This window comes from Sipha flava, unplaced genomic scaffold, assembly GCF_003268045.1.
Source record: "Sipha flava isolate LNK unplaced genomic scaffold, YSA_version1 615_pilon_pilon, whole genome shotgun sequence".
Lineage (NCBI taxonomy): Eukaryota > Metazoa > Arthropoda > Insecta > Hemiptera > Aphididae > Sipha > Sipha flava.
Window position 1 is genome coordinate 178,658 of NW_020273595.1, and position 16,873 is coordinate 195,530.

The following is a 16,873-nucleotide window of genomic DNA, read 5'->3' on the forward strand; positions in this document are numbered from 1 at the left end:
CCGCACCGTGTCACCGCCGGCGTGCTACGCCTTTTTCCGCGCGCCCCTCGTCCCGCCGCCGCCGCCGCCGCCCCGATTGCGCGATCGTTGTGCGTGCACAAACGACGACACGAGTGTTTCGCGACACCCGTCCGCGGCGTGAGATGCAACGGAGAAAACGATCGGCGACGCGCCGCGAGTGACGACCGACGACACGATCGCGCGCGACGAGTTACACGCCCGTCGCGCACCGGAGTCCGCCGACGCCGCCATCCGCGTACAGTGCCTCGCACCGGTGTCGCATCTCACGTGCCGTGCCGTACCGATCGCGCGGCCACCAAGGACAGCCGCGGCCGCCGCCCATGGCGCACCGGAACGGCCACCGTAACCCGGCGCCACCGCTTCCCATATGTTACGGCGGCCCCGGAACGGACGTCCGCTCGTCGTCCCGTCGTCGTCACGTGAGTCGTTTTTTTTTCCGCCGCGCGTATTCGATGGTCATTCGACGCGGCGCGTTTCGGGTCTCGGGCCCGCCGAAAAATAAATCCCACCGCACCCGCCGCCCACCCGCATCGGAGTGATTTCGACGGGCCAAAAGGGTTCACCCGGAAAGGATCGCTGCCGGCCACCGCACCTTTTCGCCGACCGCTTCCGCGCCGTACTGCGCGCGGTACGCAATGCACGTCGTTCGGCCGCGCGGTTTCACGCGTACGGTGTGCACGACGCGGTGTGGAAACGGCCAGCACGCGCGACCAAACGTACCGGAACGTCGTCGTGTGCACGTTTTGGCGAACCGTCGCTAGTACGTGATATCGATTCAAACGCGTTCGCTCCGCGCGGACGTGTAAACCGGCACTCGGGCACCGGATCGAGACGCGGTCGAGAACGTCGTTCCTACGCTCGTTTCCAACCGTGCCCGCAACGTTAGCCACAGCCGCGGAAGACGCGGAACAGGCCCGGGCGCGCGCGGGTTCGACGGGTCGAAAACATTCATAACAATAATAATAATAATAATAATAATAATAGTAATAATAACGAAGCCCGCGGGTCCGTGCGGACGATCGCGGTTTATCGGCAACGTCGAGACTCGGGACCGCACCGGGAGCGGGGACTCCCCGTGTTGCCTCCCGGCGTCTCGTAAGTCGGGGAAAAAGTTTATTATCTATGCATGCGCAACAACGGTGGTACGGGACCCGGCCGCCGACCCGTTGTGCCGGTACCGTTACGATATAATATATTGCGAAACGGTTAAATCGTTTTCCTCCGTAGGTGAGCGGAAAACGCGTTGGTCCCGTAGTCGGCCGCATTTACATTCACTCCTCCTCCCCCCCCCCCACCCCTCAACCCCCCCAAACACGCGTGCACGCACGCACGCACGCACACACAAACATTGTATTGATTTAATAAAACCATAAGTGCTTGTATGTTATTTGTGTATTGTTGTAATGTTACGTAACGCCCGTGAAAACGGGTCGAGCGTCGGAAGAGGAAAAAAACTAATCCTTTTCCCGATTGCCCGCAGATGACTATGGCGTCGTCAGAGGTCTAACAAGGAGTATGGGAAGAGAGGCATGGGCCTACGGCTGGACCAGAGACCATTTAGCAAAGTCACGGTAGTCTTCGCAGCTCTCGTTCTCTCGCTGTTCAACAGGGTCCTAGTCCGAAGTAAGTAGCATAGCGGGTGCCCGTAGAACGTGCAGAACGTACGACCGGCGTCGCGTGGGTCAGGGGCCGTCGGAGGCGGCCGCCGCTGCCGCCGCCCTCCCCTAGCCGACGACATTCGATGGCCGTTGTCGAAAGTTCGAGTACACGAAACGTTATCGCAACGCGCGCGCGTACAACGTTCTCCGGCGGCTCTTGCGTCCACGGCATCGACGAATTAATTATTTCAACCGCTGCGCGTCATCGACGCACCGTCAAAGGCCGTAACTACGCGACAACGCGTACCAAACCGTTGATATCGGCATACCCCATATGCGGTGTACGTACCAGTACAATCATTATCGCGCGCGCTCGCAGTCGCCGATTTCGTCGTCGATCACTTAACGGTAATGTCTGCGCGTAATTCGAAACAATAATATTATTACGCCGTGCGCACCAGACGCAGCGACGCGGCATAGTTTCGGTGCACAAAACGTTCGCGTAGAACTTTCGCTCGTGTATTAGGACGCGTGTTTTATTGAATTATTAATATGCCCGTGCCGCTACCGGTTCAGTTATGAAACATTTTACTGGTAATGATTAATAATTATTTCACCGCGTCCGTTTAGATGACTTTCGCTGTGCGTATTTGTTTCGCGAGATCGCAAACGTCACGTTCAATTTATCATCTTCAAAAATATCCGTTGTCGTCCAGTACCTATATAAATTCGTATAAATACGAATCGTGATAAGATAAACAACAATTGTTATATCAATTTATTTTCATAAGATATTCACCGGAGTCGTTCATAAACTATTATATTATGATAATGGTATTGAGCGCGAACAATTCGTAACGCGGTATATATGACACGAACATCTTCAAGTCGCAGCGATATAAATAAGTCTTCGACAATTATCATTATCAAACTTCTTACACTGTAATGTGTGCATGGAAAATAAAACGTAGTTAGACCTTAACGTGGTACGTGTTTCGTGCACATTAGTTTTGTCTTCACGAGTATCATCTCGTCGTCAATAATCTGATAGTGAAAAATGTTGAAAATTAATCATATTATAAAATGTGATAACATGTTATACGTATACTTGCAGAACATAACAATTTTATTTTTATTTTTTCTTTGACGAAATTATTTTATAATACATTTTATATTGGTCAATTCAGAATACGATAATTCATGTAAGTCCATACTTTCTTAAATTTTTAGAAACACTAAGTATTAAGCGCATATTTCAAATGATATCTGTTGTGATGTCAACCATCTATTAACAATTTAAAACTATCTTAGAAAATAAATACAACTTCACTTTGTAAAATATTAAATTAAATAAATAATATTTTATTACAATTGTTAATCGATAGTAGCAAAAATATAATTTTTTCAAAATATATAAACATATTCAGTAATAATAATATTCGTGTAAAATAATAGATACACAAACTTACTTATAAAACATTTTATAATGCACAGAAACGAATTATTTAAAAAAGTAAAATTTAATAGATCTCACACAGTACTAATTTAAGCGATTCAAATACATTAAGTACTACACTCAAATTTTGGCTATTTACTAAAAACATTTATGATATAAAATTTATGATCATCTTTTTTTTTGTTCGATAAAACAAAAAACGTTCGTTTTTAAAACGTCTTTTGTGTCATTATGTAAATTAGTAATACTTCCGTGTGGTAATAAGTTATTATATGACAAATAAATCAATTGTATTGTGTATTTAACAAATATTTCAATTTATATTCGAAAACATTACGACTTACATTAGATAAGCGCATGTTAAAATATAACCACTTAATTAGAGATAAATAAGAATTTTCAGTTTCGAAAAAGAAAAATGAAAAAAAAAAGAAATAATTTGAGAAGTATGATTTTCATCCAAAAATCCAGAAAACTGTGTCTTGTAATAGAGGCCTGTCAAGAAAAAATAAAAATAATAATGATAAATAAATAGAAAACCCTCATCTGACATGTGAAATATACTGGCAAAACCACCGTTGTCCATGTTGAAATTAAAAACACGTCACGATCAACAGACTGTGTATTTGGGACGTGACGGTTGATTATAATTTGGTCGTGAATCAAAGGTTCTGAGTAAATGTAATTTTTCCTCCTCAAATAATGTGTTTCCTACGGAATATACTTTTGGTAGTATTATTAAATATGACCCATTTTTCCAATTATAGTTATGAATATTAACGTACGTACATTTAATAATCGTTAAATTGCCTACTAATGGTTCCATAAATATTATAGTACTATTGTCCGAATAATGTTTGGAATTCATTTTTATATAAATGTGTCACTAAACTGACGCTTATTTATTCAAATAAATAAAATTATACATTTTTTCGTTCTTCTTTATTTAAAACATAATCAACTCACATATAATTCTTATTCTTTAATGTCGTGAGTAAAATGCAATTATATGTTATTGAAAATCCATAGTGAAGAAAAAACAAAAACTCAAAAATAATAATAAATTTGTAATATTTTTCTTTGAATATTTCAAAGTCCTGAAAATAATTTTCTGAAAATGGTTGTATCTTAAATCAAAGTTTTAAATTTTGCCACAACTAAAAATATTCATTTGAAAGACAGTAAAATTATTAGTTACATAAAGATTAGTTTTTATTGTTTATTCAATCACTATTTTGGGTAGAAAAAGTGTTCAAAATTTTCAAAATATGTCTTAATGGCAATAATGGATTAACATATTAACTACTGCTGACAGATATTACTTATAACAAGTAAATAATAAAATGTCTTTGTAAATTTTAAGATTTAAAAATAAATCTAAGATAAATGTGTAGTTTCCTATTTAAAAATAAAAAACTGAACATAGTGTTATCATAGTTCTATTTAATATGAACATTTTTTTCAAAATATTCTGAAAATCTCAAAAATGTTTAACTCATATAAATTAATTTCTTGAAAGTATAGTTTTAAAATATCTATTTATAATAATTTTTAAAAAAAAATAAAAAAAATTATTTACCATTTAATTTAAATAATAACTTGTTTAAGTTTTTTTAGAAATTCAAATAAAAATGATAAAAAAGTTGCTGTACGCACATTATGTACCATAGCAATATGAAAATTAATGTTTATTAAATATCATTTTTACAAAGTATAAAAATCTATCAAACTTTGCTAACTCCTTTGTTTCGATTTATCAATTTATCTGTATATAATTTAACGTTAAATACCACAATAACATATATGAACTTCTTCTTAACGCTTCATCAATAATTTATATTCTAGCCAAAAGAGTATTATTGTTATTATTATTATTTTTATTATTATTATTATTATTATTATTATTATATACAGAAATGTTAGTCATTATAATTACATGTTTTAATAATACTGTGCTCAATATCTTACGCCCTAGCTTGAATACTTTGGATTCAAGGATCCTCGTTTTCCATTATTTTATCGTCTGTAGGTTCAAGAGGAAGACTAGTAGTTTTTTCATAAAACCTTTCGACCAACAATGAAAACCCCTTTTAACAAAAGCTGTTTCTCGTCAATGATATCATTCTCATGAGATTTTTTTTTTTTTGTTTTGTTATAAACGCGTTTTATTTTTCACGCCTGAAACCATTAGCGAATCTGTATTCCTTTCCTGGGTCAAACATTCGCCTTTTTCGTTCATTAAGTCTTATCAAATTTCTAAAAACTTTTCAGTATGTTACATAAGTGAGTATATGGTACAAATCCTATATTTTTGAACGTAAATACAAGTATAAACAATCTAAAGATTTATTTTTGTACGCAAGAACATATATTTATCATTTATAAATATTTTCTTAACTATGAATTTTCAATTTAATTTGTTAACAAGAGTTTTAATTATTTTTAATTTGTTCTGGGTCAAAGTATTATCATACAATATGTTAAAATACCTTCTAGAATATTTTATTTTTTTAAACTCATCTAAAATCTTATCTTAATTAAATTAATTATTTTTTTCCATTTACTACAAAATCTTCATTAAGTATTAAATTACGGAAAGATATTGTAATTAATCTAAATTAATTAAAATAAAATGTTTGAAGTTCAGATAATTAACTTTCAAGTGCCTAAATAAAATGAAAAATATAATTTTATTAATAATATTGATAATTATTATTTACCTTAGACTTTTTAGTAATTTTAATTTACGATTTCCGATCAAAGGGATCATTTAAAAATTGTTAGTATAAAGTTCTACACTATTCAAATGCAACCTTGACAATAGAAAAAAATCAAAAAAACCATAATGTTGGAATAAAAAAAGATTAAACAATTCATGGCTTACAAATTAGTCCACGTGCCGTTAAGAGTTCATTAGTATCTAGTTAAAAAATACTCAACAGTTCTTAGAGTATCTATTTAACGGACGTCCATAATGCGGTATCGAAAACCATTAGCTTCGAACCAATTATACGATACCGACCCGACGCATTAATTGTTTGTATTTTATTTCGTTTAATCGCTGTAAATTAAATACTATCGGCTCCGGTTATTATATTTTCGGAGTCCGACGAAATAAAATCAAATAAATTATTTTTGTTCCGCTTGTCGGCAATAGTAAGAACGTGAACAATGTACAGACGTTTTCAATGTATCTTATTGATTTCAACATTTTATATTTTATAGCAGTCATATTTTTTAGTCCAAACACAAACTTTGATTTTCGCCGGTAGTTTCTTCAGTCGGTATTGATCCAACATTTGGCTGTCCCGCGGGCCGGGTGAATATTATAAGGCGCAGTACACGACTGCGATTTCTAAATTCTATTACACGTACAAACTGCGGCAATAACACATCGACTATACCGATACAATTTTTACGTCAACAATTAATGTTTATTCTCCCGGAACAAATTGAACCTTTTCATTATTCGTATAAATAGCCGGAATCTCTATTTCTATTATTGACTACTTCTTTCTCTCCGACGAGTTAAATGGAATATAATTTTTCGTAGTTGCATTTATTACAACTTTTTAATTTCTCAAGGGACGTTTATACATCAAAACGCTACTCGTTTCGGCTTTACGTTACAAATCATAAACCTTTTTAATTTTCTTAGAGAACGACGACACAAATACGGTACTATGAATAACTGAAAATTATCGAAGCACCTCGTGAAAAAATTGTATATGCTTAATCATCTTAAAAGAATGGCCAAAGATGAGTCATCACAATGCTATATAGTATCGTTTTTAGCGCTATTAGAGTTTTTATTTCAATTTTTTTTTCTTGAAGAAGCTCATCTTTAATCTTTTGGGTCATGAAAAGCTTAAAAGGTTTTTTACTCTGATGAATACCGATAATTTATTTCAGCTTTTGTCAAGAGCTTTTCTTTTAATTTTTTTTTCGAATTATATTTGAATCTTAAAATGTTACTCCATCTTTTTGTCTGTGCCGAAATACGTATTCATTTTTTTCCCAAAATAATTTAGAATTTTCCAGATTACGTTTAAATAAAATAGATATTTTTAGTAATTTGAACAAAAGAAATAATGTATTGTAAATTATTAAAACAAGTATAATATAACGTTTAAAATATTGACCGAATCAAAAATTACCGTTTTTCCTTATAGCTACCGGGTCGACATTCAACGATGCTGTACACATCACGGCAATCGTGGGCGAATCAGTTGTGTTCAACTGCCAAGTGGAATTCCCAGCCGAACACCCCGTGCCTTATGTTCTACAGTGGGAGAAAAAAGTAAGATAAAACCATTATTAACCATTTGTTGACTACAGAACACATGTAATCCCTACCGTTGTATGTGCTTACGAACATAAATATATTGCATCGATAACGCATTCACTCGCGTATACATACCTACATACAACGTTATAATGTATCGAACGATTTCCGTGTTTCTTTAAAAACATTACATACGTAATACCCATTGCCAGTGACACGGATGAAAATTAATTTTCCGTAATTCCAGGGTCTCGAAATACCAATATTTATTTGGTACGACAACTATCCCACTCACAGCGGTTCGGGATACGAGGGCCGAGTAGCTAGAGTCTCCCCTGACTCGCCGTATGGTCTTGCTTCGCTCAACTTAACCAATATACAGGAGTCCGACCAAGGTTGGTACGCCTGCAAGGTTGTGTTCCTCAACCGGTCGCCGACCAACAAGAACGGAACGTGGTTTCACTTGGACGTCCATGGTTAGTGTTGTCGACCCTTAGTTCACCTGTTAACAGAACAACGTTTTAATCGGCAACCGACTGTTGTTTGCGTTCTAGCTCCTCCGAGATTCGTCACCATTCCCGGTGACGTGCAGTACATAAACGTCGGAGATTCTATTATTCTAAACTGCCAAGCGTTGGGGACACCGACGCCTGAAATCGTATGGTTCAAAGATGCCACGGACGTGCAACCGACATCCACTGTAGGAATATTTAATGACGGCACCGAACTGAGGATATCGAACATCCGGATCGAGGACATTGGCGATTACACGTGCATCGCTAGAAATGGCGAAGGACAGATCAGCCATACGGCCAGGGTCCTGATAGCGGGCGGAGCCGTGATCATGTCGCCGCCGACTAACCAGACGAAACTGGAAGGCGAAAAAGTGGAGTTCACGTGCGGAGCGAAAGCTATGCCAGGCAATGTCACGGTCCGGTGGTCTCGCGAAGGAGCTTTCGTCAAGTCGATTTCGTCATTGGAAACAAGAGTGACCATAAAAAAAGATGGTTCTATGGTCATAAACCCGGTCAGCGCTGACGATTCAGGCCAGTATCTGTGCGAAGTGAGCAACGGCATAGGCGACCCGCAGTCCGCGTCCGCTTACTTGAATGTGGAATGTGAGTGTACATACAGAACTATCGTAGTGTGTGCTTGGCGTTACTAACAGTAATTGTTGTTTATAAATAGATCCGGCAAAAGTGACGTTCACGCCGACCGTTCAGTATTTACCGTTTAGATTAGCAGGTGTTGTTCAATGTTATATTAAAGCCAATCCTCCTTTACAATACGTCACATGGACCAAGGACAAACGTTTGCTCGAGCCTTACCAGCAAAAAGACATCGTTATCATGAACAACGGTTCACTGTTATTTACCAGGGTAAATTAACCGTTTTGGTCGACTTGACTACTAATCACGCTAATCGTTTCGATTTTCTTTTCCTTTTTTTCCTTCTTCGTCGTTCCTTTTCGTTCTTTGCTCTGTACAGGTCAATCAAAACCACCAGGGAAGATACACGTGTACGCCCTACAACGCACAGGGTACGCAAGGCTCGTCCGGTCAAATGGAAGTTTTGGTTAGGAAACCGCCAACGTTCACGGTCGAACCGGACAACATGTACCAGAGAAAGATTAGCGAATCGGTAGAAATGTATTGCGACGCGCAAGAAGCTGAGGGCACACAAAAACCGAAGATCCAATGGCAGAGAGTAAGTGCACCAACGGATAATAATTCATGTGTAATGTAAGATCCCGTGGACTGAACGATTGCGTTTTTTCGCTGTGTGTGCAGAGAGACGGAGCACCGTTACCTAAAGGTCGTCACAGCATTCACGGAGGAAATATTACAATAGAAAACCTCAGGAAAACCGATTTCGGTTACTATCATTGTGTCGCCAGCAACGAGGTGGCCACAATAGTGACGACCACTCATCTGGTCGTCGAGGGCACGCAGCCGCATTCTCCTTATAACGTCACGGCCAACGCTTCCGAGACGGCCGTTACATTACAGTGGTTACCCGGTTACAGCGGCGGTCCTGATTACAAACAGGACTATACGATTTGGTAAGAGCTTCGACGACAACGACAATAGCAACGGTTCCCGATCACCATTTAAATATCGATTTTAGTTATTATTATTATTATTGTTATTATTGTACAGGTATAAAGAACCAGGAATGACAGAATGGTCTAGGATACCTGTTACTCCGTCCGGGAGCACTCAAGTTACCATAAATAGACTAACACCCGACACAACGTACGAGTTTCAGGTTGTAGGGAAAAACGCACTGGGTGACGGCATGCTCAGTAAAGTTATTTCAATTAGGACATTGGGTAAGTAAAGTATTGAGTGTTGACCAGAACTTAGTGTTAATGACAAAGTCTAATTTGTTTACATTTTTAAAAGTACTTGTTTTTTAACGACTGACGGGGGTTGGCAACACAGTGTCAGTTGTGTAAACGGGTCGCACTGTACATTTAGTCGCTTTAGACGCTTTGGAATATGGAAAATCAATGTAATTTTATAATAAATATTAATAATATGATTTCACGTCGAACTTCCACGTGATGGTGAAGATACCTAACGAAACGGGTATCTTCATAATAATATATTAAACACGATACTGCGGCGGTTCAAGGTGAGCTTTTTTGATGATATCTTCTGCTAAAGGTATTGTTCGTCCCCTTTTCGAGGATCAATGTGTGACCTTGAACTTCCGCAGAATTTATAATTTGAACTACTCGTGCACAGTTTTAAATAACTTTTAAGTTGATTGTAGATAACTTGTTTTGTATATAATAATGATATCGGATGCTTACAAATTAAAATTTGAAATTAAATAATGCCTGTAAAGTTTCCAAGGACGAATCGAGTAACTGTGTATTATATAATATTTTAACCGCAGCATAATATATCTGTACCTTGTTTTTAATCGGTCGCTGTGTGAAAAAACCTTTTTTTCGTTGTAAGCGTCCGCCATATTTTGTTCTTATAATGCCCTTGTTGTATACCACAAGTTTGGTTTGTTGTGCTTATTCTATTCTCTGTTGGGTGGCAGCAGCCGTACCATTAACCGTGGCCAAAAAAACAAGTCCCGCGCCACCGGTCACCGAGTTACCTCCTCCCCCGAGCGACGGTAAGCACAAATAATATAATGTATATATTTCTCATTTATATAATATATAGTATAATAATGTGTTATAATATTTATCTAAATAATGCATGATAACTACTATTATTTTTCATACACTGTACATAGCACTTTATTCACCGCATGATTGCGTAAGTGTCCCAACTATTTTTTGTTGAACACAATAGATTATTTGCTAAGTTCTTTTCGACATTTTTCAGGATTATCATTTTATTTATTTTATCATTTTATTTTTATAAACATCAACTTTGTTTGGTTTTGCATGTGTTTATTATTTTTATTTTATTACACATTTTGCAGACGTTGTCGACTATAGTGACCTCATTTTACCCACCGAATCATCTGGTGCTACATTGTATCCACCAGTGTTTAGACCAAAAGGTATACAAAAAAAAAAAAAATTGCTTGATTATTATTTTTCACCTCGCTCGTTCACATCAACGTAGTAGACTGTTATCGATAAAGATAATTGGATCGAAAAAAGTACTATGAATGCTTTAGTGTTCGAATGCTTAATGTTATATCTGCAATTGTAATTATATATATATATATATACATCTAACCGTACGATTGTTCTGTACCTGTAACAGGACCTAAACCCGGACCGCCAAGAAATTTATCCATCACCGAGGTCAGAAATGGCTTTGTCATCTCTTGGCAAGCGCCTTTGGAAAGAGCGCATTTAGTCCGTTATTACGTCATTCACTATAAGACCGACGGGATCTGGAGAACGTTAAACAAGGCACAGATCAGAGCAGAGGATACGTCTTATCTCGGTACGGACGAAAATCGTTTGTTTATACACTAATCAATAGGTGTTTAAAAAAAAAAAAAAAACTATGGACCTGGCCGAATAACCGGAGCGCGTGATTTCATTTATCGGTGAAAAAAATGACCGGCCACCGAACGTATTATATTATGCCGTACACAAAAAGGACCAGACGCGTCGCTTTTGTTGTACGCGTTACGGAATGTAGCGCGCGCTGCAGCGGTGTTTCCGTGTGTGTGTTACGTTAGATCCGCTTTCGAATATTGTCGCGAAAACGAGCACACCGCTGCGTGTGCACGAGTGAAAATTCGATATCCGAAACACTAAAACGTTCGGTTCTTGTGTGTGCTTGCAGTGAAAAGTTTGGTCGGCGGTCGTACGTACTATTTCCGAGTGGTCGCCTACTCTTTGAAAAGCTTCGAGAACAGCGAAGAGATAAAGTTCCCGGTGCCGGCTCGGGTCAAGCACAAGGCGATCACGGCGGGTGTGGTCGGCGGACTGTTGTTCTTCATCGTCGCCATAATACTGTCGGTGTGCGCGGTGAAGATCTGCAACAAGAGAAAACGGAGAAAACACGAAAAAGGTGAGTGTAGCACCGCTCCGGACGGGGCGATGACAGCGGTTGTTATTGCGGCACCGGTGTTGTTACGATGACGGCGTGTTTCGTGATTTCAGCTTACAACATGGTCGCGTGCAGAATCACGGACGCCAGAAACGGCGGTCAGATACCAGGAACTAGTCAAGTGCCTTTAAAAAAGTAAGTGTTGTCCGTGTGTTCCGTGAGAAGAAGAAAAAAAAAACATTAAGACATTCACGCGGGTGATAAACGTAGGGAATCGTAGGGAATTATGTATTGAATTTTTGTACATGGATACTGTTTTTTGTGTCTAGGCTCGCGGATTCTCGTACTTACCGAGATTATAGACTCGAATTGTCCTAGCCGGATAATCCGTAAGCGAAGCGTTATTTATATCGATTAAAAAAAAAAAAAACAAAAATAAAAACAATGCTTCACTCGCAACCGCTTTATTTACAACTTTTTTCTTTTTTTTTTTTTTTTTTTTTACAAACCGTTTTTCATACGCGCCGCACTCGACAGTAACTCAGTCGTCGGCGCGTTACAATATGGCATACACATGATTTTGGGATTCTTGGTTTCGTTACGTTTTCGAATCACGGACGTTCAGTGTTATAATTCATAAAACATAAATATTACAAAGTATTTTGAACTGTAAATACGTCGTCTCGAAACAACCGATTCCCACGGCGAAACGAAAAGTTTGCATGCATCTCATCACAAACTACAGAATACCATAACGTGTTATATACATATATGTATGAAAAAAAAAAAAAAAAAACATTAATATAATTCATAGTAAAAATAATACTAATGGGGAAACGCTTTACGTGTATTACATAACACATAAACGGTACAACATGAATGGTTTTCTGGGATCTTGTTTGATTAATAATCACTGATATACTATTTATTTATTTGTTTATATGTGCTTTCGTTCAGGATAACAGGTGAAGAGCTAGCAAGCTGTTGAGCCGCACAAATTCAAAATAATATTGGTACATCACAGTATGCGTGTGTTTGTTTGCTTGCACTTAATTAATCGATATAATTTGTTTTATATGTATATATATATATATATATTTAATTATAAGTTCTAGAATAGTTTTATCGGTCGACAGTGTTTATAGTAGTTACGTAGTCATTAGCTAGTCGTACATTTTTAGTCCATTGAAAACAATAGATTGTGAAACAGAGATGCTAAACGTGAATATGTGTACCCTTGTAATTCGTTCGAAATAAGTTATCGACATTTTTAATCATGATTTCTGTTTTATAACTGTTCTTAAAATTTGGAAAGATACTTATACTTATGTCCCTTTCAATATTGGTATCTTCGATGTACCTAGTGAAATCTGTCTAGTTACGATGTTTGCATAGGCGTGCGCAGGGATATGCAAGATGTATGCAACTGCATATCCTAAACATAGAACCTTCTTTCCAAAATTACATAAGATAAATAAAAATTACGTACATTATGTGATTTCGTATTACATTATGATTTTTATTATATTTTTATATTCAGTTCCAGACAGTTTATTTTATTTTTGAAACACAAATCATATGCTATAATAACGATTTAATGTGCTTGTGAAATTAAGAAGTACAATAATTCAAACGAGATTAAATAACTATCAACTACAGAACAAAAAATGGCTATAAATTAAAATCCCGAAAACATTATTGACGATATTAAAAACTCAACTGTTCGCAGAATCGTTTTATGATTAATTTTAATTATTTATTAAATTTATTTTGTTTTTTATTTAATTATATAATTACGTTTTTTATTTATTTACCCTATTTAAACGTATTACTCATACCATTTCAAGGGTTGTGTATTAAATTTTTTTTTTCTTAATTTATTTTAAATTTTAATTATGAAGACAGTTATAACGTTTAAGAAATCAGCTATTCAGTCACTTTTTTCGGGAAAAAAAATTAAAATTTTAAATTGAATAGTTATTAAGATCAGAATTTTGAACGCTTATATTAACTTTCAGTTTTAGATGGGAGGTGGAGGTAGGCAGCGGCAGCCTTTTGCGTACCCTGAAATAGATGTCTGCGCACGCCTATGGACGTTTGTTACCGGTACGTTCCGGTATGGTGTTATTTTTTCTCAAATAAAAATCAACCACCACTTCCGATACTGTAGCGTACTACGTATACGTTCGGTACACATAAGGTACCTACGCGTAATCAAACACGTTCGAATGTGCACATATCGAATTTCGTTCAGCTACGCGTTATTTAACGTCACATTAATCGTCGCGTGTACATTTAATGGCGGTGCGTAAAGAACGGTTGCCTTTGAATTTTCGTTTCATTTCGGGGAATTAGTTGCTGTTGTAATGCAATAGCTCTTGTTCGATTTTATTTTCGAACGGAACAACAATAATGACGACCGTAAAAACGCACGCTCGCACGTTAGTATTACCATCGGTGTACGATTATTATTTTGCATTGATGTCGAACGGAGTCACTTTTGAACACGTCTGGTGTGGCACCGAAATGATTTGGATTGTTGTCACTAAAGTACGCGCATGCTTTCATCTCGCTTTCGTCCGTTCGCAACTTTAGCGTTTTGATTGTTTTCCACTCTAACAACGCATCGCGGTGCGTGTGTGTACGTATCGGCTTCGTGTTCCGCGAACAACAATCGTAACGTAGTTAATGCATTTTAGTGCGTACGAACACCGTGTAGCAGCGATCGCACACCGCCCCGACCGGTATTACGACGGTACTGACCCCCGGACGTGTGTGTTTTTTCTAGATCTAGATCAACCCGAATATCAAGTCTGAGCAGCGGGTGCAACGTCGTTCTCAACATGGTCACGCGGTCCCGGTCCAGCTCGTTCCTCGACCAGGACCACGACTGCGTGGACGGCGCGCAACACGAGCAACGCCGGCTGGGCAGGATCTCGCGCTCCGCGGACGGCAGGTTCGTGTTGACCCGGGGCGACTCGAGATCGTCGAGTTTGAGCAGTTCCAGCGACGACGGCGGCTTCCTGTCGCACCCGAGTTTCGCCGACCGGACGCGGAGCCCGCAACAACGGCCGCTGATGATGGCCGGCGGCGGCGGCGGCGGCGGCGGTAGCAGCGTGCGCACCGCCGACGACGACTCGTTGGACAGCGGCGGCCCGCAGCGTCAACGGCGCCGGCGGCCGACCGTGGCCACGGTGTGCGGGCCGCGGACCACGCCGTACCGGGCCAGCTCGCCCGGCGGCACCAAGCCGGCCGAGTGGTCCGGCCCGGACGTCAGCTCGGTAGTGGTAACGTCGTCGTCCGCGGCTGTGGCGGCCAACAGGAGCAGTACGCTGCGCAGCGTGCACGAACAGTACAGCCAGCAGCTGCCGTCGCTGCGGGTGATACACGAGGAGAACCACCGGACGCTGATGATGAAGCATCACTACCACCACCAGCAGCAGCAGCAGCAGCAGCCCAGCCCCCGGTACCACCCGAACCCCAGGTTTCGGTCGCGGCACATGCGGTACGCCCGGAGCGCGCCGGAACTCACGTCGGACGCGCCGGCCCACAGCGAACGGTCGCCCGAGAGCCGGTCCAGCTCCAGCGGTTTCGGTTCGAAGAACACCACGTCCAGCCTGCACCAGCACACGGGCGGCCCCGCGGACGACTGCTGGCCGCCGGCCGCTGCCTCCGCGACGATCGCCCGCGTGCTGCCGCCGTACAAGCCGCCGCCGCCGCCGCCGCCGCCGCCGCCGCCGCTGCTGCCGTCGATGCCGTCGATGCCGATGCCGCCGCCGTCGTCGTCGTCGCTGTTCTACGCCAACGAGCACTGGCTGGACCTGACGTCGCCGGTACTGCCGTCCCCGTCGTCGCACAGCAGCGCCAGCAAGCCGCTGAGCGTCGACGACCAGTACGAGTTCGACCCCGTGTTCCCGGTGTCGCCCACGCCCACCGACATGATGATGATGGCCACCCGCACGCCCACCACGCCGTCGCCGTCCAGGTCCCGGACGCCCACGCAGCTCAAGAAGGCCAAGTACGAGAACGTCGAGGCCAGGCTGCAAGCGATGAAGGAGGAGTTCTACGCGTACAAGAGGCGCCAGGCGGAGATGGCTCGCATGGGGTACGTCGAGAGCGCGTGTTGATCGAACGTGTGACGCTAGGAATATGATTTGCGCGCGCGTGTACAGAACGACGTTTCGTAAAAGCTCAAGGACAACGATTTTTTTCTCCCCCCACCCCCGCCCCCCACTCGTACTATTTATTCCGCAAAGTTCAATACTCGAGATAACGTTACCGTAATTAATAAATTTTAAACAGATATATGATAACGCGTTCAAGTCGAAATGATAGGCTGACCGAATGCGTTACGGTTTCATGTAAATACGTACGTTTCATACAGTATTTCTAAAAAAAAAAAAAAAAAAAAAGTTAAAAAGATAAAAAGAAAAAAAAAAAGTAATTGCATGATAGTAGTGTTCGGAGAGGCATAAGTTGTAATTGAATTCTCATATTGATTTATTTTTTTTATTTATAATATCCAGAACTGAGGATAATTATTAATACATTCTCAACATTTTCGGTTTGTCATATAAAATCCACTTGCTCAAATTGTACGAGACTGTCCAGTCTGAGGATATTTACATTATTATTGTTTTCGTTTTCGTTTGAAATTTATGCCTCCCTTAAAAACTGTTAAGATTAAAAAAGAAAACATTTAAAACTAAACCTTGTGATAATATTACGTCATTATAAACTCAATTAGATCTGTTCGATGTATTTTAACGATTCCTTCAACATATAATAATGATTAATTAATTTAGTATTGTGTTCGTAAATTTAGTTTCGGGCATCTCCACCAGTTGTTCTCCGCATTGTGTTTTTAATTGTATTGCATCCCTAAGTTCCTATTAAATTAAAAATAACGTCCTGGGGCCTACCAAACACGGGTTCCTTATATTACATTTTCTTTTTAACAATCAAAAACGTATTTATGTATATTGAAACGAAATGTTTTATTTTAGACATGCGTACAACTGCGATGATGATA

The 16,873-nt window shown here is 40.0% G+C and overlaps 1 protein-coding gene across 4 annotated transcripts in view; it reads left to right on the forward strand.

Moving 5' to 3' along the window:
* LOC112691459 (protein turtle) overlaps window positions 1-16,281 on the forward strand; it is a 92,660-nt gene extending 76,379 nt beyond the window's left edge. The window contains exons 3-17 of one of the 4 annotated variants that reach the window (XM_025565710.1): window positions 1,502-1,644; window positions 7,248-7,375; window positions 7,608-7,836; window positions 7,915-8,478; window positions 8,549-8,739; window positions 8,849-9,067; window positions 9,151-9,422; window positions 9,520-9,692; window positions 10,418-10,495; window positions 10,811-10,891; window positions 11,101-11,286; window positions 11,635-11,862; window positions 11,955-12,036; window positions 14,630-14,916; window positions 15,577-16,281. In XM_025565710.1, coding sequence (XP_025421495.1) covers window positions 1,551-1,644; window positions 7,248-7,375; window positions 7,608-7,836; window positions 7,915-8,478; window positions 8,549-8,739; window positions 8,849-9,067; window positions 9,151-9,422; window positions 9,520-9,692; window positions 10,418-10,495; window positions 10,811-10,891; window positions 11,101-11,286; window positions 11,635-11,862; window positions 11,955-12,036; window positions 14,630-14,916; window positions 15,577-15,968 — 3,204 coding nt within the window. In that variant the 5' untranslated portion in view covers window positions 1,502-1,550 and the 3' untranslated portion in view covers window positions 15,969-16,281. Of the gene's footprint in view, window positions 1-1,501; window positions 1,645-7,247; window positions 7,376-7,607; window positions 7,837-7,914; window positions 8,479-8,548; window positions 8,740-8,848; window positions 9,068-9,150; window positions 9,423-9,519; window positions 9,693-10,417; window positions 10,496-10,810; window positions 10,892-11,100; window positions 11,287-11,634; window positions 11,863-11,954; window positions 12,037-12,170; window positions 12,231-12,798; window positions 12,855-14,629; window positions 14,917-15,576 lie in introns of those variants that run through there. The other 3 variants (XM_025565712.1, XM_025565713.1, XM_025565711.1) reach the window with 3 other exon arrangements.
* Window positions 16,282-16,873: the final 592 nt, after the last annotated feature.